Source organism: Orcinus orca, chromosome 16, assembly GCF_937001465.1.
Source record: "Orcinus orca chromosome 16, mOrcOrc1.1, whole genome shotgun sequence".
Lineage (NCBI taxonomy): Eukaryota > Metazoa > Chordata > Mammalia > Artiodactyla > Delphinidae > Orcinus > Orcinus orca.
Window position 1 is genome coordinate 45,913,753 of NC_064574.1, and position 22,055 is coordinate 45,935,807.

Here is a 22,055-nt window from a genome sequence, read left to right on the forward strand (position 1 = left end):
CAGAATTGAATGTCTTAAAATAAACTGGGATAATTCTATTAAGACAGTGTTATTAATTAGAAATTTTTCTTAATTAGGTGTGCATGTGTTAAACATCAAAATTATTTCATTGGTTAACTTACTACTTGGAATAGAAAAAAATGAAATGTTTGTGTCAAACTTAGCCATTAGAAAAACAGATTCAGTTCACAAGTTTCTACTCTTCTCACTGCTACTCAAGTATACAGCATCGAACGATATAAGCCCTGAGAGTAATCAGTAAGAGATATCCATTAAATATAATGTACCATATCTAATTAATAGGGAAACAAGCTTATTATAATTTCTATTATATAAAAGTTTTGCTTAAATTCTCAGGAGAATTTTCTTTAGAGGCAGTCCCATGACTTTAATCTTGCTGTATTTTGATTTCTAATAACAGAAATGACTTTCATATATATGTATTTTAAATCATGAGTCCCATCTTATGGCTTCGCAGTGATGGTAAGAGTACAAAATTGGCACTGAGAGAAAATCAGCTGTCTCTAACTGGACCATGCAAGGCACCCCATTTCTAATAACCCTGGAAGCTTCTCCTTCCTCTAACAGCCAACCAGTATTTTATGGGGGGAAAAGGACAAATAGTATCAGTTGTATCAAAGGACAGCCTCAAATCGTCACCCTAATCTTTATTTTTTTTTTTGCGGTACACGGGCCTCTCACTGTTGTGGCCTCTCCCATTGCGGAGCACAGGCTCCGGACGCGCAGGCTCAGCAGCCATGGCTCACGGGCCCAGCCGCTCTGCGCATGTGGGATCTTCCTGGACCGGGGCACGAACCCATGTCCCCTGCATCGGCAGGCGGACTCTCAACCACTGCGCCACCAGGGAAGCCCCACCCTAATCTTTCTGAAGTACGAAAATATGAAACTTACTGTCAAATTTTTCCACCCTGGGTCATTATTTAAACGATCAGCTATGTAATAGCGAAGGCATTTAGCAAGATTGTCCATGAACTCAGTTCCCTAAAATGATAGAAGGAAATAAATTAACCTATCATTTAAGAGTTAGCAATAATTAGCAAAGTATGAGACTACTTACTGGTGTAATGCAGTTGCTGTCAAATCTTTCCTTTATTTCTTCTGGAGGAAGAAAGCCACCTAGAGAAAAAGGGGCAATGCTTTGTTCTACCCATAAACAGTGAGGTAACTATTCGATATTAGGCCAGAACAACAAAAACAATAAGTTGAAATACAAAAGAAGGAGAAGTATTGTCACCTGAGGAACAATGATCCCCCTTTCCGAAGAAATAAGATTCCTCCCCTCAAATTTAAAGTAAGCTTTAACATGACTGTCAAACAATACATGGTACACAAAAGATACTATATTGTTACATAAAAATACAAAAATTATGACATTCTTCCTAATGCCCCTGGCAGCAGAACACACACACACACACACACACACACACACACACACACACACAGGTTAGGGGCTCTGATCCTACTAACAGTTCTTAAGATGAAGGGGCCTTAGAAAAACAAAGTTAAAATACTGAATTTATCACAGCTTTATATCACCTAGAGGGATTTAGAAATCCTATTTTTTCCTCTATATCACTGATTAGCTTTTTCTCAAGACACAAATATATTTTATAACATCTTCAAGAAAGAAGACATCTCTAAAAGCAAAGACAGCCTGTTATAAATATAAACAGGTTTTAGAGTATTAATTACAAGCTGCAGCTAAAATACTCACATACTTGCACACTTCCAGCAAATTAAAATAACATTAAAGGCAGTGTAATTATAAGCCTCAGCCAACTACACTGTGTCTCTTTTTCCACTTGCCAAATGCAACATCCTGAACCAATAATCGTGGCTTTCCTGGTCTATCATTTTGCCTCATGGAACAAAACACCAAACAAGCCACCCTGCCAGCACCGCCCTGCACTGCACCACACCCACAGGCATCTTGGAAGAAGCGGTCCCGGGGCGTCAGGGCCCTGGTCGTCCTCCTCTATGACACTCAGCCAACTCCCATCTCTGGACCCATCAGGGCTTTGAGGAACTGCCAAGATGACCACATTCCACCCCACAACCCCCTCCCTGAACTGAGGGAGGCCTGGGCACCTCACTACCTCGGTGCCTGCTGCCTCAACCCAAAGTGAGAGTGTGCATGACTCAGGGAAAGCCTGGAAACATGGTCCCATCATCCCAGGCCTCCTCATCCAGACCTGAGTTCTAGGGAGAAGCAGCAAGCATGCCACCAAGACTGACTTGAGGAAAATGGTTACACAACTGTAGCTTCCTAGCAGCCCCCAGAGAAAAAGGAAGGAAGAAGCACTCTTCATGTGTTTCTAGTTTACAGATCTATAAAGTGAGCTGAAGGGCTGCACTCGCCCTGACAGAAGTTGACAATTTGCTCTCCCTACCAGAATTCCCTCCTTTTATTCCCAAGTTTCCCATTTACTATAGAGTTTGGAAATGAACAAGCTTATTAATGGAAGAAATGATTCTATTAACTACTTTTCCTCAACAGCGAACGTCAATTTCCCTTGGCTATCCTGGGGTCCTGATTAAATTAAAACCGTACCTATTTGTAAGGAGAAGTCTCCACCCCTACACCCCCGTCCACGTACATCTGATAAGTCCGACCTCAAGGTGCATGTTCTTTACCTTTTGCCAGTATTTCTTCCTTGACTCGCTGCTTCTCTACTGCTGCTTCCATTCCTTCTTTGGATGCTCGGAACCTCCTTGAACGCTGCTGGTTCATTTTAGCGCGTGGCGCCTGAAAACAGGTATTTCATAGTGACATAATACTGTTCCAAACATTCGTAAGTAAATCTGTACATTATTTTGAATCAGTTAGTCTTACAAAAATAGTATGCTAAAATGGAAAAGTTAAGCAATATGTCCAAACAATCCTTTCATTACAGACAGTAGATCCTGGGAGCTTATATTTGGACCAAGAACCTTGAACGCTGAACTTAGGTGAGTGAGGGACATGTCAAAAAGACAAACATCCTATGAGGCCACAGCACTTAATACTGCAGGGTCCATGCCCCAAGGCCAGTTCCACTGGGTTATGACGCTTTCAGGCACCCCAGACAGAAAACTCACTTTACTCAAAAGACTCAGCACACAGCAAGTGAGTGGTTTCTACAGAACCAGGATCAGGAAGACCTTCCCTTTGTCCACGACTAAAAGGAAGGATGGTCTCCAAATGGGATTCACAAGACCTTAAAAGCCTTTTTGTATTTCCCACAATAAGGTTCATAATTATCACTGTGTCTATAATAAGGCACAGCAGGTAGAAAAGGAGCAAGGTTTTAATCAAAAGTACTCTTAAATCACTCGAACCAAATGTAACTTACAATCACTGGGTAAGCCTGAATGAAGTGAAGTGAACTGCAAGGTTTTGCAGTTACTGAACTGGGTTTGGGGCTGGAAGGGACCCTCAAGTATCCTGCCTACATGAAATAAGTTATTTCATATCCTCTTTAAACAGTTCCCTTTCCTGTAAAAGGAGACCACCTAATCTAACTCTTTTAGGTTCTATGATCTACATTTATATTTTAACAAAACATGAGTTATAGACAAGAGCGTGTACATACACATACGAATGTGCATATAACTTAGACCTGATTCAGCAGAAGCGCACAACAGAGTACAGTGAAAGAGCTTCTTCAAGAAACTTAGCTAATGTGAACTGCAATCTGCTCCAAATAGGACATATTCCTGTTCCCTTTATTCCTCACTACACTTTAACTGCAACCTAAGTTTTCAGGTAGCTAAGATTTTTCTTTGAGTAAATAGTATCTCACAGAAAAGTTAAGCTTCTTGGACCCAAGTTTTCCAGATTTTCAAAATTATTTCATTAGCCACCAAAATTATTAAATCTAAAAGAAAGGGAATCAATGTGCATATGGCTAAATAAATTTAGGGTTATGATTTACCCTAATTTTCCTTGAACCCTGATATACAGTTTGCTGGTCATTTATAACTGAAACCACTTGGTATTATTATAAGCTAGTCCCCTCCGAAGTTACTGTGATGACTACTCACTGCCTATAGGATAAAAGCCAAACTGAGTGTGACAAGAAAGGCCTTCTCAAGCCCCTCTCTCTACTTCTCTTTCCAATCTAAACACCTGCAGTTGCCCCAGCATGTCAGTGTGGCCAGAGACACAGAAAGTGTGTGACCTGGCACATTTGAGACATCTGGAAGGTCCTCCTTCCCCACATCTGTCACGTCCACCTCCCTCCTCTGCCCCTGCCCTCCCAATCTCCAATTATTCTTAACTCTTCAAAAAATGGGACAAACGCCCCCTCCTCTCTATTTCCTCACTCCCTTGTAGCACTGACTCCCCCTCCTTCAAGGCCCCCCGCAAGTGCCGTCTAAGGCCCGAGGAAGGCCCTGGGTATCTAACCTTGCACGTCTACCTCTGCCTCTGTCCCTTAAGTGGCGAGCCCTTCAAAGCAAGGGCAGTCACTGACATCCCCAGCCCCTCACGGGATGCGGCACAAAACAGGCACATACACAAAATACATCTGAATGAATAACTGAAAGATGAGGCTTTCTTTCTCAAATTCACTATAGTCAACATTTTTCACGATTTAGCTTACTTTCATTCTAGACACTGGGAACACAGCAAAAACAAAAATGGGGGATTTAGTACTTACCACTCCATCTATTGCCATGTACAGAAGCCGTCTTGGTCTTACAATATTGAAAAGCCTGTCAATGTACTCAAAGATTGCAACCATCATTTCATCCTCGTTTTTCGGTGCTGGTCTACAATGACAAGCAAACGATGTAATATCAAATAGTACTCCTCTATAATTTGTGACATCAGTAACAAAAATGGGTTACGTACTTGTCTTCAGGATGAGTACAGGGATGGATGATTCCATTCATATCCAAATACAGATTATCAAACTCCACATCATTTGGATTAGGTTTACTGGCATCCACAGGGATCTTTACACCACTGCATTCTTTTGGCTACAAGGAAGTGATAATTAATAGTAGTTTGAACTTTCAAGTCTGAAACTGACACATCATAGGCTCAGTATGAACCTGCTTCATTTCTGAATTGGAAATAAAATACTTTTAGTAATCTTTAAATTATAAGATAGGCTATTTTAGTCCTTAAAGATTCCATCGCAACAAGTTACTCTTGACTACGTGGGGGATAGTTACCAAATTCCCAAATCACTCAGTTGTCCAAGACAGAGACCATGGGAGTCATCTTAGAATTCTCTCCCTTATCGCCCGTTACCAGTAAGTCCTGTCAATTTAACCTGAAAAATGCCTCTCCACACCATCTCCTCTCATTCCCACTACCAACATCAGGCATCACCTCTCACCAAGAGATTGGAATAGGCTTCATATGGGCTGCCCCACCTCCAGACTCTACTGTTTCCAGCCCACACTCTATGCTGTCAGTTTTCTTTCTTAAATACAAATGTGGCTGTGTCTTCATCTTCCCTAATTTTTCCAATGATACCACAGCAGGTGCAGACCAATGAGTCCAGCCCTTACCCACCCTGTCCTGCCAAACACTGCTCAGGCCGCCAGATCTCCCCAGTTCCTGGAAGACGCCCTTCCATCTCTCAACACCTCTGCTCCTCCTTCTTCCGCCCAACCAACACCCACTTCCGGAAACCTTATTAATTTTCCAAGGTCTAGACTCACATCAAATGCCATTCACTTTATAACACTTTGTACACATCCCTCAAAAAATTAACTGCTCCGCTTGCATTTCCTCCCAATTTTGCTTATTCGCTTGTAGCACTTTTATGGTCTTATAATTAGTTTGTCATTCTAACCCCCAGCTACACTGTGAGTTCTTCCAAAGGCAAGAACCACGCCATACTCACTCCTGGAGGCACTCAGTTGTATTTCTGTGGTAAGCATTATCTTTCTCTTTTTCTACCAGAGCTTCAGCAAATGATAACAATAAGACTGGTTTTTACTCTTACTAATAGCAAAGTCACTTAAAAAATAACATAAAAAGTATCATTTGTAATAATAAAAAATTGTGAACAACTTAAAAGCCCATCAGGCACATGCTACGTCATGGATGAACCTCAAAAACATTCTGCTAGGGCTTCCCTGGTGGGGCAGTGGTTGAGAGTCCGCCTGCCGATGCAGGGGACACAGGTTTGTGCCCCGGTCCGGGAGGATCCCACATGCCACGAAGCGGCTGGGCCCGTGAGCCATGGCCGCTGGGCCTGCGCGTCCGAGCCTGTGCTCCACAACGGGAGAGGCCCGCGTACCGCAAAAAACAAACAAACAAACAAAAAAAAAACATTCTGCTAAGTAAAAGCCAGTTACAAAAGACCACAAAAGATCCCATTTACAAGATCCAGAGCAGACAAATCTTTAGACAGAAATAGACTACCTTCAATCTGCGGTTGGGGAAAGGGTGAGATAGGAAGTGACTAAAAACGGTTACAACATTTCTTTGGGGAATGACGAAAATGTTCTAAATTAGATAACAGTGATTGCTGTACCACTGCATATATACTAAAAACCACTGAACTGTATAGTTTTAACAGGTGATTTTTATGGTATATAAATTATATCTCAATAAAGCTATTTAAAAAAGAAATAAAAACAAAAGGTCAACTTAACTAGGAAAAATAAGAGCCTGTAGAAAAGGACTGATGAACTGTAGTACATCCATACACCGGAATGCCAGACAAAAGTAAGATTCAAAGAAATAGGGCTGGAAGGTCATAAATATCTTAAGTCAAAAAAGCAAGGTGAAGAAGAAAAAACACAGTATACCACTTACAGGAAGTTATAAAATACACAAAACAGTATTAGGCATTGTTCAGGGACGAATACGGATGCAGTGAAAGCACAGGAAAGAGCAGGGGAATGATGAACACCAATTTCAGGACAAGTGGGGATCTTCGAGAGAGGGAAGCAATGAGACTGGGCTTCAGTTTGTATGTATAATGGGGAGAAACGGATATCAAAACAGGGAAGAAGCTATCAGTGATCTGTGCAGACACCCTGTAAATCAGGAAAGAGGGGCTTGATCAGAAGCAGTGAATGGGATAAGTGGGGAGGAAAGCAAGAGGTCAATTTAGGAGGTCTATCAAACAAGATAATCTGATGAGTCCAAAACAAAAACAAGCTCAATGAAGGCAGGAGGCTCTGTGCCTCTCCACCTCACCTCTACATTCAAAGTCCACATTTTCCTTTCTCCTGAGCCAAGCAGACACCACACTCAGGAGAATCCAAACCCACTTTCTTTATGCTCTCCAAGAAGCCAGACGGTAAGTATTTTAGACTTGTTGACTGAATGATCTCAGTTGCAATGACTCATATCTGCCTTTATAAAGTAAAAGCAGCCCTAAACAAGATGGACATGAATGAGTATGGTTGCATTCCAATAAAACTTTACAAAAACAGGAAACCACTGGTTTGCTATATTGCAGCTCTTCAATGAATGCTGAATGCAGCTGCATGAGAATTTCCACTTCCACTACCTAGAAAGTATAGCCTGGGGAAGGAGGTATAGGTGGGTCCTAATTTTGAGAAAAGAGCTACAAGCATTCCCAGTAAGAAAATGGAACATATTTTTCTCTCCAGAGTTCTGAGGATATCTTCAACACATTAATTATATAAATTTAGAGTTTCTTTCTTCAAGGGAAGATTCTGATACTCAACAAAGGTACTCACTCTTCAAGAGCCTTGCCATTAAATACAATGCCAGTTATCTCCTGCTAGGTTCAAGAGAGATTCTTAATCAATCAAAGAGTAGCTAAAAGGAGAGCTACTCTGAACCCTAAAACCAATTCATTGCAAATAGCTTTTCATTATCTTTCGGGTTTTCCAGATGATAAACTGAGCACACATTGCAGCCTTCCCTTTCTATCCCCAGACCACATAAAAGACTAAAAACAGGGACTTCCCTGGTGGTCCAGTGATTAAGACTCCACGCTCCCAATGCAGGGGGCCTGGGTTTGATCCCTGGTCAGGGAACTAACTGCATCCTGCAACTAAGAGCCCGTTTGCCGCAACTAAAGATCCCGCACGCGGTAACGAAGATCCCACATGCTGCAACTGAGACCCAGCACAACCAAATAAATAAATAATTTTTTAAAAAAAAATGACTAAAAACAAACAAATAACCACAATTGCATAACTGTGCTGAAAAACCAAAAGGAGATCCGTCTGTGACTGATAAATCACATTTTCCAAAATGTGGAAAACTAGTAGATATGATCGGATGGAACACACAGCCTCAAACATGCAGAAGTGGGAGAACACAAGAGGGCTCTGGGCCCAGAGGGGGCTCACAGGACAGCATCTGGATGATCCCGCAGCAGCAGCAGGAACAGCCCAGTGGGTCAAGCCCTGCACTCTCCTCTCCCCTGGCCCTCTCAGGCCCCATGTGGACCAGTCAACTTGAGACAGTTATTCCCATAAAACACGAGTGCTTGCGGAGGAAGGGCAGTCAGTACCCTGGCTGAGCAGCAGTTCCCCGCAGGGGCAGGGAGCACACCTACCCAAAGGCTGGCCGTCAAGGCAGTTCTGCCCTGCAGGAAGCCCACTGCATGGAAAGAGGAAGGGATATATGTATCCTAAACAAGCAGTTGAGAAATTACCCTGGTTGTGCACAAATATGCCAAGGAATCAAAATAAAGAAGGTATTTGAAGAAGTAAAGATGGTACACATACACAAACAGTGAATCTGTATAAAAATACACTCCACAGGTTTTGAAGTAAACCCCCAGAATGAGCTTCACATCAACCTACTGTTCCAGTCAACCTTACACGGCTTTCTGGCTCTTCAAATGTAAGGCGGAAACCACTACTATCAGTAATACCTAACTAAATGCATTTCTGTGTAAGTCTGCACAATATTTAACAGCAGCACTAGGAATATCAGGACTCATGCCTGAGGTTCCACTGTAACGAGAGCTCCCACTGTTGGACAGTAGATAACATACTGTAGAACTTGGTTTTAGACTTCCCTTAAAGCAGCTCAGAACTCCAAAAAAGAACTGCAAAACACAGGTGACATTTTGGGGAGAAAGGGTCAAAAGGCTACTGAAAAATTTAGATTACAGTATTTGCATTAAAAATTCGGGCCATAAATTTTGATGTAGCTGTCAAACAAAAAAAACTTAGTATTTTTAGTGATTAGTGTTTTTTCAAGTTGCATGTATATCAGCTCTCCATTTTTATGCAGTGTTAGTCAACAAGGACTACTAATGATCACTAACGTTTACAGAACACTTAAAATGGGATAGATACTGTTCTAAGCGCTTTTACTCATGGATTATTTCCCTCTCTCCTCACAACAACCCTGTGACGTACAGAGTATCCCACTTACAGATGAGAACACAAATGCTTAGAGGGGGTAAGTGGCTTTCCAAAGTCACACTTCTGCCAAGTTCAGAGACCAGGATTGAACCCAGTCATCTGAATTCAGAGCTGGTATCTTAAGCGGTATGTCAGACTGATTAATTGCAATTTCACTAGATTCAGCATAAACTTATTGAACACCTATAATGTGTGTCAAGGACTACAGCCAGAACTATGGGGGACACATAATATGCAAGATGTGTGAATCTGATCTTCACTCTCCAAGACAGAGATCATATTGGAGAGCTCGGCTACCAGCATGACTGCATGAGGACTTCTGCCTACCTGCTCCCCAGCTGAACTAGAGAAAACCTTTTAAAAAACCAAAACATTTAAAGCCTTTGGAAACAGTCCAAGGAGCAAACAGCAATCTAGTCAAGAAAAGCTTTGAAAATTCAGAAATGACTTCATTTGCAACAGACCATGGAGAAGTTTACACCCAAGGGCATTCATTCTCAAGAACGGCATAAGGTGTGGTGAGAAGAACTGAGTAGAGAATCAGGGATCTAATGAAGATACAGCCTAGACCACAGACCAGCTGGTCTGCAGGAGAGAACTGGGGAATAAGACAGCTGGGAGGAACCCTCCTGGGGTTAGAACAGATACCAAACATTAATCTCAGAAGCTAATCCTTGGAAGGTGCCACAATTTCACTGCATTAGTCTGTAGAGGAATTTATTCCCTGAGCGCTGTTGAAAACAATGGCGCAATGGACAAAAATCCATGGAATTTAACTGCTGGGTGATCACACGCAGCAGTTAAGTGGGTGAGAGTAGGAGACAGCCCTATGTGTGCCACTGTCATCGCAGGGTGACTGTGGGCACATCAAAACTGCACCTCCCTGAGGATCAATATTAGAGGCACAACAACACATTGAGAAAGAAACTCACCTCCTTAAAATAATCCAGCCAGTAGCAACATAAATAACAATAACGTATCTGGGAAGGGCTTGGGGGGACCAGCACCTAAAATATCCTGTGTGCAGGAAAAAAAAAAAATTCCAGGCATGCAGAAAAACAGAGAAGTATGACCCACATGCTGGAAAAAAGTCAGGCAAAAGAAACTACCTGTGATAGTGTCCAGATGTCAGATTTAACAGAATAGAGTTTAAAGCAGCTATTATAAATATGTTCACAGAATTCAAGAGACATATGGTTAAAGAATTAAAGAAAGGTATGATGACAACTTTTATCAAATAGAGATAGTAACAAAAACAAGAATTATAAAAAACAAACAAATGGATACTCTGGAGTTGAAAAATACAATAACTGAGATCAAAAATTCACTACAGGGGCTCAACAACAGATTTGAACTGGCAAAAGAAAGAAGTCTTGGGACTTCCCAGGTGGCGCAGTGCTTAAGATCTGCCTGCCAATGCAGGAGACACGGGTTCGAGCCCTGGTCCCAGAAGATCCCACATGCTGTGGAGCAACTAAGCCCGTGCACCACAACTACTGAAGCCTACGCTCTAAAGCCCGCGAGCCACAACTACTGAGCCCGTGTGCCACAACTACTGAAGCCCACGCACCTAGAGCCCGTGCTCCACAACATGAGAAGCCACCTCAGTGAGAAGCCTGCACACAGCAGAGAAGAGTAGCCCCCGCTCGCCACAACTAGATAAAGCCCGCGTGCAGCAACAAAGACTCAACACAGCCAAAAAAAAAAACACCAAAAAATAAAAAAAGAATCCTTGGAACTTCCCTGATGGCTGAATGGTTAAGAATCCGCCTGCCAATGCAGGGGACATGGGTTTGATCCCTGGTCTGGGAAGATTCCACATGCTGTGGAGCAACTAAGCCCACGTGCCACAACCACTGAGCCTGCGTGCTGCAACTACTGAAGCCCTTGCGCCTAGAGCCCGTGCTCCGCAGCAAGAGAAGCCACCACAACGAAAAGCCTGTGCAGCGGAACGAAGAGTAGCCCCCACTCACCACAACTAGAGAAAGCCTGCGTGCAGCAAAAAAAAAAAAAAAAAAAAAAAGAATTCTTAAACTTAGATTAATAGAGATTATGCAAGCTGAGGAGTAGAGAGAAAAAAGGATGAAGAAAAACGGACAGAGCCTGAGAGAAATATGAGACAGAAATAAATACAGGAACATACAACTGGAGTACTGGAAGGAAAGGGGAGCAAGGAGCAGAAAAAATATTCAAGAAAATAATAACAAAATAGTTCCCAAATGTATTGAAAAACAATAACCTACACGTGCAGGCAGCTCTAACAACTCCAAGTAAGATAAGCACAATGAGACCCACAGACAGATACATCAGAGTTAAAATGATGAAGGTATAAGACAAGGAGAAAACCTTCAAAGAACCAATAGGAAAAATGACGAGTCACTTACAGGGAACCCCAATAAATTTAACAGCTGGCTTCTAGCAGAAATAATGGAGGCCAGGGACTTCCCTGGTGGTGCAGCAGTTAAGAATCCGCCTGCCAGGGCTTCCCTGGTGGCACAGTGGTTGAGAGTCCGCCTGCCGATGCAGGGGACGTGGGTTCGTGCCCCGGTCGGGGAGGATCCCACATGCCGCGGAACGGCTGGGCCTGTGAGCCATGGCCACTGAGCCTGCGTGAACGGAGCGTGTGCTGTGCAACGGGAGAGACCACAGCAGTGAGAGGGGCCCGTGTACCACAAAAAAAAAAAAAAATCCGCCTTCCAATGCAGGGGACACGTGTTCAAGCCTTAGTCCGGGAAGATCCCACATGCTACGGAGCAACTAAGCCTGTGTGCTACATCTGCTGAGCCTGCGCTCTAGAGCCTGTGCACAACTACTGAGCCCACGCACTGCAACTACTGAAGCCCACGCACCTAGAGCCCATGCTCTGCAACAAGAGAAGCCACCACAATAAGAAGCCCGTGCACCACAACAAAGAGTAGCCCCTTAAACTGTATTGCAAAATTGTCAGCCTTCCCTCAAGTAATCTATAAATTTGATATGATTTCAATAAAATCTCCACAGGAAATTAAAAAAAAAAGAAGAAATAATGGAGGCCAGAAAGCAGTGGGATTACATATATAAAGTGCCAAAACAGAAAAAAAAAAAAATGTTAACCAAGAATCATATATCCGGGAAGGCCATTGTTCAAAAATGAAGGTGATGGCTTCCCTGGCGGTGCAGTGGTTGAGAGTCCGCCTGCCGATGCAGGGGACACAGGTTCGTGCCCCGGTCTGGGAAGATCCCACATGCCGCAGAGCGGCTGGGCCCGTGAGCCATGGCCGCTGAGCCTGAGCGTCCGGAGCCTGTGCTCCGCAATGGGAGAGGCCACAACAGTGAGAGGCCCACGTACCGCAAAAAAATAAAAAGAAGGTGAAATAAAGACTTTGCCAGATAAACAAAAATTGCATTTGTTGCTAGCTGACTGGACTTACAAGAAATACTAAAGGAAGTTCTTCAGGCTGAAAGTTAAGTGACCCCACTAAAGATAATATAATACATTTTTTTAATCCTTTCTTTTCTTAACTGCTATTGCAAAAAAACAGTTGGATGAAATGATATTTTGTAAAATACTATGGCTTACAACACACACTTTAATATAAATGTAATATATTTCCTAGTAACAGCCCAAAAAGAGGTGGGTAGAAGCAAAATAGCAATATGCTATGGAAGTAACCACAGATGGTAAAGTAATAATTATAGCAATGCACTGTTGGGTTTGTAACATTAACAGATATAATACATATAATGACAATACCATGTAAAAAAAGGAAAATGGGGGGACTTCCCTGGTGGTCCAGTGGTAAAGAATCCATCCTGCAATGCAGGGGACGTGGGTTCAAAACCCTGGTTGGAGACCTAAGATCCCACATGCTGCGGGGCAACTAAGACCGCATGCCACGACTACTGAGCCCTCGTGCCTCAACTAGAGAGCCCCGTGTGCCACAAACTACAGAGCCCATGTGCCACAACTAGAGAGAAGCCCGCACGCCGCAACAAAAGATCCTGCATGCTGTAACTAAAGACCCAACGCAGCCAAAAATAAAATTAAAAACAAAAGGAAAACAGTAATCAAGCCATACAGCAGTAAAGGTTCTATATATTACTGGAATTCAGCTAGTATAAATCTAAAGCTAACTCTGGGCTTTCTCTGCCAGGGGCCTGGGTTCAATCCCTGGTCAGGGAACTAAGATCTGTAAGCGTGGTGCGGCCAAAAGACAAAAAAAAAAATCTAAAGCTGACTAAGATGTGTATAGTAAGCCCTTAAGATATATTTTTTAAAAAGATCACTAATGAAATCTAAACGCTACATTAAAAATACATATAGAAAACAGAAAGTAAAAGGGCAAATGTAAATTCAGTGATATCAATAACATTAAATGTGAATGGATTAAACAATCCAATCAAAAGACAAAAGTTATCAGACTGGATTTAAAAAAATATCCAATTATACGCTGTCTACAGGAGACACACTTGAGATTCAAAGATACAGAGTGAAAGTAAATGGATGGGGAAAGAGACTCAAACAACAACCACAAGAAAACTGGAGTGGCTGTACTAGTATCAGACAAAATACCTAGACTTTAAAAAAGACTTACTGGAAATAATGACATTTGATAATGATAAAAAAGGTCAATCCATCAAGAAGACATAACAACTAGAAACACATGCACCTAGTAACAGCATCAAAATACATGCAACTTTTAATAAATGACAAAAATGAAAGAAACAGACAATTGAACAATAATAGTTGGAGACTTCAATACTCCACTTTCAAAAATGGACAGAATTGAACAGAAGATCAACAAGGAAACAGATAACTGCAACAACACTATAAACCAACCAGACCTAACAGACTTTTACAGAACACTCCACTCAACAGAATATACATTCTCAACTGCATATGGAACATTCTCTGGGAAAGACCAATCGCTGGGCCATAAAACAAACCTCAATAAAAGCATAAAAGTGATGCCAAGTATGTTCTTCAACCACAACAAAGTAATGAGCTCAATAATGGGAGAAAAGTTGGCAAATTCATAAACATGTGGAAATTTAACAACACACTAATGAATAACCAATAAATTGAAGAAGATATCAAAAGCGAATCAGAAAATAATTTGAGTGGAATAAAAATGAAGACACAACATATGAAAACTTACAGTGTAGAACCCAAAAGCAGTGTTCAGAGGGAAATTTATAGCTGTAAGTGTCTATAATAAGAAAGATCTCAAATCAACAACCTAACCTTCACTGGAATCATGTTGATTATAACTGATTTGAAGAAGGCCAAGTGAACTGAATAAGATCACTTGAACAGCATGTTTCTTGTAACTATCCTTATATTCTTCTCACAAAAGGTCTATAAAATATTTGTTTAAAATTTTTTTGTATCAAAATATTTGGAAAATTAGAAGCTTCTTTTTAACATGTATTGATATGACTTGAATTATTATTTTATGAAATTAAGAGCCCTATATACCCATAAATCTTTTCACATATCGTTTAAGATTTTAAAAAAAAGAAAAAAAACCCCTAACCTTCCACTTTAAGACACTAGAAGAGCAAACTAAACCCAAAGCAAGCAGAAAGAAGAAAACAACAAGTATTAGAGAAAAATTTAATGACAGAGAATAAAAAGAACAATTTTTTAAAATCCATGAAACCAAAGAAGATCAACAAAATTGACAAACCTCTGGCAAGTCTGACCAAGAAAGAAAAAAAGCAAGGTGGGAAACCTAGATTTCACTACATGCAAACAGCACAATTCTGTATTACGCAACGTTACCAAGAGTTAGACATGAAAATATCCCCACTTTTACTTGGACATATAAACTACCAAAAATTAACTTATCAAATAAAATTCTGAAATATCAGTGCAAGGCACTGTTTCATGCACTTAACTTGGATTAACTGACTTAATCCACACAACCACCTTATGTGGCACATATACAGCTGATCTTCTTTATTCACAAATTCCATATTTGCTAATTCACCCGCTCACTAAAATTTTTTGTAACCCCCCAAATCAATTTTTGCACTCTCAAGGTCATTCACAGACACAAGAAGTATGAAAAATTTGAGTCCACTGACACACACATTCCCAACTGATGTTAAACAAGGCAACATTCTGCCCTATTTCAGCTCTCACACAGAGATGACCAGAGCATAGAGACTGTAGGAACAGGGTGGTGAAATGCAAGAAACTCCAGTTCTTCATCGTTTAGGAGAGTTTAAGTCATTTTCCCAAGACCAGAAAGCTAATGAGTGGAGGACTGTATAAGCCAAGGACACAAGGTAAAGAAACTGATGGTTGAATGAATTAAGAGTAGTTAAAAAGCCAAGAAGAAATAAAATGGAATCATAAAAAAGAAGGAGAACAATTGTAAAATGGAAACAAAGCACAGATGAGACAGACAGCAAACAGATAGTAAGATTACAAATTTAAATCTAACCATATCAATAATCATATTAAATGTAAGTGTTCTAAATGCCCGATTTACAAGGCAGAGATTGAGAAAACAGTTTGGCAATTCCTCAAAAAGGTAAACATGGAATTACCATAAGACCCAGCAATTCCACTCATAGGTATATATACCCAAAAGAATCAAAAGCAGGGACCACTCATAGGTATATACCCAAAGTATTGATCTATTGTACAAATACCTGTGCACCAATGTTCACAGCAGCATTATTCCCAATAGTCAAAAGGTAAAAATAACTCGTGTCGGGATATCATTATACAGACTTAAAAATTAACAGTTATAGAATATATGTATCTTCAGGTTTTACAGATGCTCCCAAACTGTTTTCCAATAAAATTAATTGCATTTTCATACAATGGGCTCCACAGTGAAATACTACATAGTAACGAAACAAACTTAGATAAATCAAAGAAACATGAAATCTCATAAACACAGATACAAGAGAAAGTAGAGGTTACGGTACCATTTTTAACAAGAAAAGCATTACCAAAACTACTCTTTGCTATCAGAAGACAGGATTGTGGGGTGGCCACTGTCTAGAAGGGAGCAAAGGGGAACTTCTGGGGTATGAATACTATGATAATATTCTGTTTCATAATCTGGATGCAAGTCATACATTTTTATTTTGTGAAAATTAACAAGCTATACACAGTTATATAACTTCAATATATGAAGAGTTTAAACATTTAAGTGACTATACATGCATATATGTATTTGTGTATATATACTTCAATTAAAAGGTTTCCAAAATCCGAAAAAAAAGAGAAATAAATTGATACATGCTAAACATGGATGAATCTTGAAAACACTATGCGAAATGAAAAAGTGAAATAAACCAGACAAAAAATGACAAATATTATATAATTCCACTTATATTAGCTCCTAGAATAGACAAATTCATAAGATAGAAAGTAGGGGAATAGACCATGTTAACACTAGTCAAAAGATCTGGTTATATTAATACTGGACAAAACAGATTTCAGAGCAAAGAATATTACCAAGGATAAAGGTCATTTTATAATGATAAAGGAGCACATTCAGGTATTTCCCTGGTGGCGCAATGGTTAGGAATCCGCCTGCCAATGCAGGGGACACGGGTTCGACCACTCGTCTGGGAGGATCCCACATGCTGCAGAGCAACTAAGCCCACGAGCCACAACTACTGAGCCTGCATGCCACAGCTGTTCAGCCCGCATGCCACAACTACTGAAGCCCACGCGCCTAGAGCCCGTGCTCCACAACAAGAGAAGCCACCACAATGAGAAGCCTGCACACTGCAATGAAGAGTAGCCCCCGCTCGCCGCAACTGAAGAAAGCCCGCGCACAGCAACGAAGACCCAATGCAGCCAAAAATAAATAAATTTTTTAAAAAAGAAAAGTATCAAATCTTTAAAAAATAAGAAACACATTCATCAAGACGACCTAACAATCTTAAGCATTTATGCACTAATAAAAGAGTTTTAAAATGCAAGGAGCAAAAACCAACAAAGCTGAAAGAAGAAACAGACAAATCCAAAAAAATTATAGAAGATTTCCATATATATTGATAGAACAGGAGACAGAAAATCAATGTGCTGTTCAAGTCTTCCATATCCTATCAACCAGCATGATAATATTTACAGAACACTCTACCCAACAACAGCAGAACTTGTGTCTTTTTCAAGTCAAAATGAAACATTTACCAAGACCATATTCTGGGTCATAAAACAAATCAGTTAAGCTTTAAAATACGTAATTCAAATTATGGAAAGTTATGTTCTCTGACAAGGGAACTAAATTAGAAGTCAATAACAGAAAAAGAATGCCTGGAAAATCCCCCAAATATCTGAAAATTAAGGAACACTCTTCTGAATAACCAATGGGCCATAGAAGTCAAGGGGATATGAGAAAGTATTTTTTACTGAATGAAAATGAAAAGACAACATGTCAATGTTTGTGATGTGCCACTGGAACAGCACCTAGCAGGCAGCTTATGGCACTCAACAGAAGCAACTCAAAGAAGCAGCATCAATACAATGACCTCAGCTTCTACCTTAAGAGGACAAGAAACACAAGCTAAACTCAAAATGAGCATAAGAAATAATAAAAATAAGAACAGAAGTCGATGAAGTAGAAAAGAGAAAAAATAATATAGAAAAATCAATGAAACCAAAAGCTAGTTCTCTGAGATCAGTCTAGCCAGACTGATAATGGGATAAAAGAGAAAGGACAAAATTAGTAGCAGGAATGAGAGAAGTGACATCACTACATTTTCTATTGATATTAAAAAGATAATAAGGAATACTATGAACAACCTTATAGCAACAAATTGGACAACTTAGACGAACAAAATCTGTGTAAGATACAAACTACAAAAGCTCATTAAAAAAACAGATAGGGCTTCCCTGGTGGCGCAGTGGTTGAGAATCTGCCTGCTGATGCAGGGGACACGGGTTCGTGCCACGGTCCGGGAAGATCCCACATGCCGTGGAGCAGCTGGGCCCGTGAGCCATGGCCGCTGAGCCTGCGCTCCGCAACAGGAGAGGCCACAACAGTGAGAGGCCTGTGTACCGCCAAAAAAAAAAAAAAAAAAAAAAAAAAAAGAAAGATAATCTGAATACCCGTATGTCTACTAAAAAAATTATATTTTTAGCTTAAACCTTCCCAAAAAACTTCAGGTCCGGATGGCTTCAATGATGAATTCTACCAAATACTGAAGGAAGAAATAATACCAATTCTACACAGACGCTTCCACAAAACTAAAGAGGGTATGTACCTCGGAACTCAATATGAGGCCAAGATTACTCTGATACCAAAACTGGACAAAAACATTATAGGGGCTTCCCTGGTGGTGCAGTGGTTGAGAGTCCACCTGCCGATGCAGGGGACATGGGTTCGTGCCTCGGTCCGGGAAGATCCCACATTCCGCATAGCGGCTGGGCCCCTGAGCCATAACCGCTAAGCCTGCGCGTCTGGAGCCTGTGCTCCGCAACGGGAGAGGCCACAACAGTGAGAGGCCTGCGTAATGCAAAAAAAAAAAAAATTATAAAAACACTATAGACAAACATCGTTTTTGAACATAAATGTAAAAATTCTCAAGAAAATGTTAGCAGACTGACTCCAACAGTATATAAAAATAATACACCATGACCAGGTGGGATTTATCCACCTGAAATGCAAGGTGTGTTTAACATTTAAAAATCAATGTAATTCACCATGAAAAAAACCCTAAAAAACAGAAAGTATACTATGAACTAAAAGCATAATAAGACATCTCTAAGAAAACACAAGAAAAAATCTTGGTGACCTTGGCAAAGATTTCTTAAATATAACACAAAAAGCAGGAATACTGAGGAAAAAGAAAGAAAGCAGACTACTAAAATTAAAAACTTTTGCTCTTCTTTGCACTAAGTAAGAAGACAAGCCACAGATTAAGGGAAAATATTTGCAAAAAAAAATCAATATGTAAGAAACTCTACAATTCAGTAAGACAAACAACTTAACTTAAAAATGGGCAAAAGATATGAATAGACACCTCACTCAAGAAGACATATGGAAAGCAAATAAGCACCCAAAGATGCTCAACATCATTTCTCATCAGGGAAATGCAAATTAAAACCACACTGAGATAACACTACACTAGAATGGCTAAAACTAGGAAAACTAACCATACTAAGTGTTGGCAAGGAAGCAAAACAACCAGACCTCTCATACACCGCTGGTGGCAATGAAACGGTACAACCTCTTTGGAAAACAGTCTGGCAAGTTTTTCTTTTTAAATAATCAAACACCTACCATACAATGCAACCAATTCACTCCTAGGTATTTTCTCTAAAGAAATGAAAGCATACATTCACACAAAGATTTGTATACCAATGTTCATAGACTTTTTTTAATAGTCGAATACTGGAAACAATCCAAACGTTCACCAATCAGGTGAATGAATAAACGTGATATATGCACAACACTGAATACTATTCAAAAATAATAAGAAATAAACTACTGATATAAGTACCAACATGGATGACGTTCAAAATAATTGTTCTGAATGAAAGTAACCAAGTCAGGTTAAAAAAAAAAAGAGTACATATTGTATAATTCTATTTATATAAAATTGTAGGCTATGAAAACTTATCTATAGAGTCAGAAATAAATCAGTGGTTGACTAAAGATGGGCAGTGGGGAGGGGTTATGGGGAGGAACAACAAAGGGGCAGAAGGAATGTTTCAGAGATGATGTTCATTATCTTGATTGTGGTGATGGGTTCATGAACATACACATATGTCAAAATGTATTAAATTGTACACTTTAAATGCGTGCAGTTTGTTCTAGGTCAATTATACCTCAGTGGAGGAGGGAGGAGAGAACAGAGAAAAGAAAAATAAATCAATCTAGGAGGACCAGTATTCAGAGTTCAGAGAAGGCAGAGTAAAAGGAAAACAAGAAAAAAATCAAAGAGCATTCCCTAGAACTAAAGAACACAAGCCTCCAGACTCAGAGTCAGCCAAGCACTGATCAAAATGAATTGAAATTTTAAAAAAAATCTGTACCTAAGTACATAATTACAAAAGCTTATACCACCAAGGATAAAGATCTTTTAAAAATTCCGAAAGAAAAACGGATCAACTACAAAAGAATGAAAGCAAAAGAACACAGAAACCAAGAGCATGGGCTTCCTGGTTTTGACACTGGCTCTGACATGTTATTAGCCACAAGACCTTGAGTACCTTACTTAACCCCTGTGTGCTTCATTTTCTCATCTGTAATAAGAAGGGGGGGGGGGAGGAGAAGGAGAAATAGTTATGTAGCTGTTATGAGGATTTAATAAATTCATCTGTGAAGTGCCTAGTACATGTTAAACACTACATAAGTGTTAGCTAAATAAATAAATCACATTAACATTCAACTTCTCATCAACAATTCTGGATGACAGAAGTCAAAAGAACAATGCCTTCAAAGTTCTGAGGGAAAGTAATTTTCAAACTCTGCTTAGCTAATGATTATTCACGTATACAAGGGTAGAATGGACTTAGAAAACTCACATACCACACACCACTTCTTAAGAACTCAAGTAAGAACAAAAACCAAGGAAGGGTTTAAGCCAAGAGAGATAATGATTAGAAAACAGTACCTCCAACTGAAGAAATTTTTAAAAATCTCAGGAAGCGGCTTTCTAGCAAGTCTAAATAACCAGGTGTGACAGCAACAGAAATAAAGACTTCAAGCAGTCTCCAACTAGAAAGAGGACTCGACAGAATAACTGATGAAGGAGAGTCTAGATGGGGAACGATGTATAATGGAAAACAGGCAACACACAGAAAAAGACAAAAGTAGCACAAGAGAAGAAACAGTCACAGTACATAATCTGAATCTACACAGTGACAATCATCACCAATACTATTTGATTTTTCATGTTTTGAAACAAACCTGTATAGCCAAAGCCCTGACAATTTAATTCTGGATGCCAACGAAGCAAGAGCACAGCTGAGAAGCTTGGGATGAAGAGTAAGGAAACAGCAGTAGAAAAGCTAATACCTAACCTCAGAATGTGAAGAATCACGGGATACTTTGTAAAGGAGATAGAATAAAACAATAAAGGAATATTACTTAAATTTATCAAGTTTACCAATAGAAGAAATGAAAATAATGATTAGGAGGATGGGGGGGCATGTGGGGAAGGGCACTGTATAAGTGACTACATCCTCTTCTATCATAGCTAGAATTCAACAGATACACTCAAAATCAATAAATCAGATGTCAGCAGGACATTTAGAGATAGAACCAAAAATAGTTTAAAGTAGTTATCACTGTAGAGTAGAAATGGGATAAGATGTAAGTAAACTTTAAATAAAGTTTGATAAAAGTTTTAAAAGCAAAGGACATGAGCATTCAGTTTAACAGTTTCTCTTTGAGAAAAGCACAGAGAGTACTGGAAATTCATCAGGAGTTTCGGTTCCTCCTAGGATAGAAACTAAGCAAAATCAAGATCTCACATCGAATGAACCCTGGAGATCCATCTACCTGTCCAAAAAACAAACAAACGAACAAACAAATCTCACTAGCCTAAGCAAAAAGTTCCCAGTGTCGACTGGGCACTTCCTTCAAAAACGAAGGGGTGGGGAGCATAACGTGCCCCTGAACTACCCAATCCGGAAATTCTCATTAAGTGTACAAAATCGAACTGGGACGGAAACAAGGAAACGACAAATACAAAACTCAAGAACGGCCAACAGTCTACGTAACACTAACAAACCAACAGCAAAAAGTGTATTGTCCAAGTGCATCCAG

The 22,055-nt window shown here is 40.0% G+C and overlaps 1 protein-coding gene across 2 annotated transcripts in view; it reads right to left on the reverse strand.

Annotated features, from left to right (window-relative positions):
- Positions 1–22,055, reverse strand: part of XRN2 (5'-3' exoribonuclease 2) — an 80,095-nt gene that overhangs the window by 57,251 nt on the left and 789 nt on the right. The window contains exons 1-6 of one of the 2 annotated variants that reach the window (XM_033429410.2): positions 18,544–18,735; positions 4,856–4,983; positions 4,662–4,773; positions 2,656–2,767; positions 1,079–1,137; positions 913–1,002 (exon numbers count right to left, since the gene is read on the reverse strand). In XM_033429410.2, coding sequence (XP_033285301.2) covers positions 913–1,002; positions 1,079–1,137; positions 2,656–2,767; positions 4,662–4,773; positions 4,856–4,983; positions 18,544–18,720 — 678 coding nt within the window. In that variant the 5' untranslated portion in view covers positions 18,721–18,735. Of the gene's footprint in view, positions 1–912; positions 1,003–1,078; positions 1,138–2,655; positions 2,768–4,661; positions 4,774–4,855; positions 4,984–18,543; positions 18,736–22,055 lie in introns of those variants that run through there. The other variant, XM_004270421.4, reaches the window with a different exon arrangement.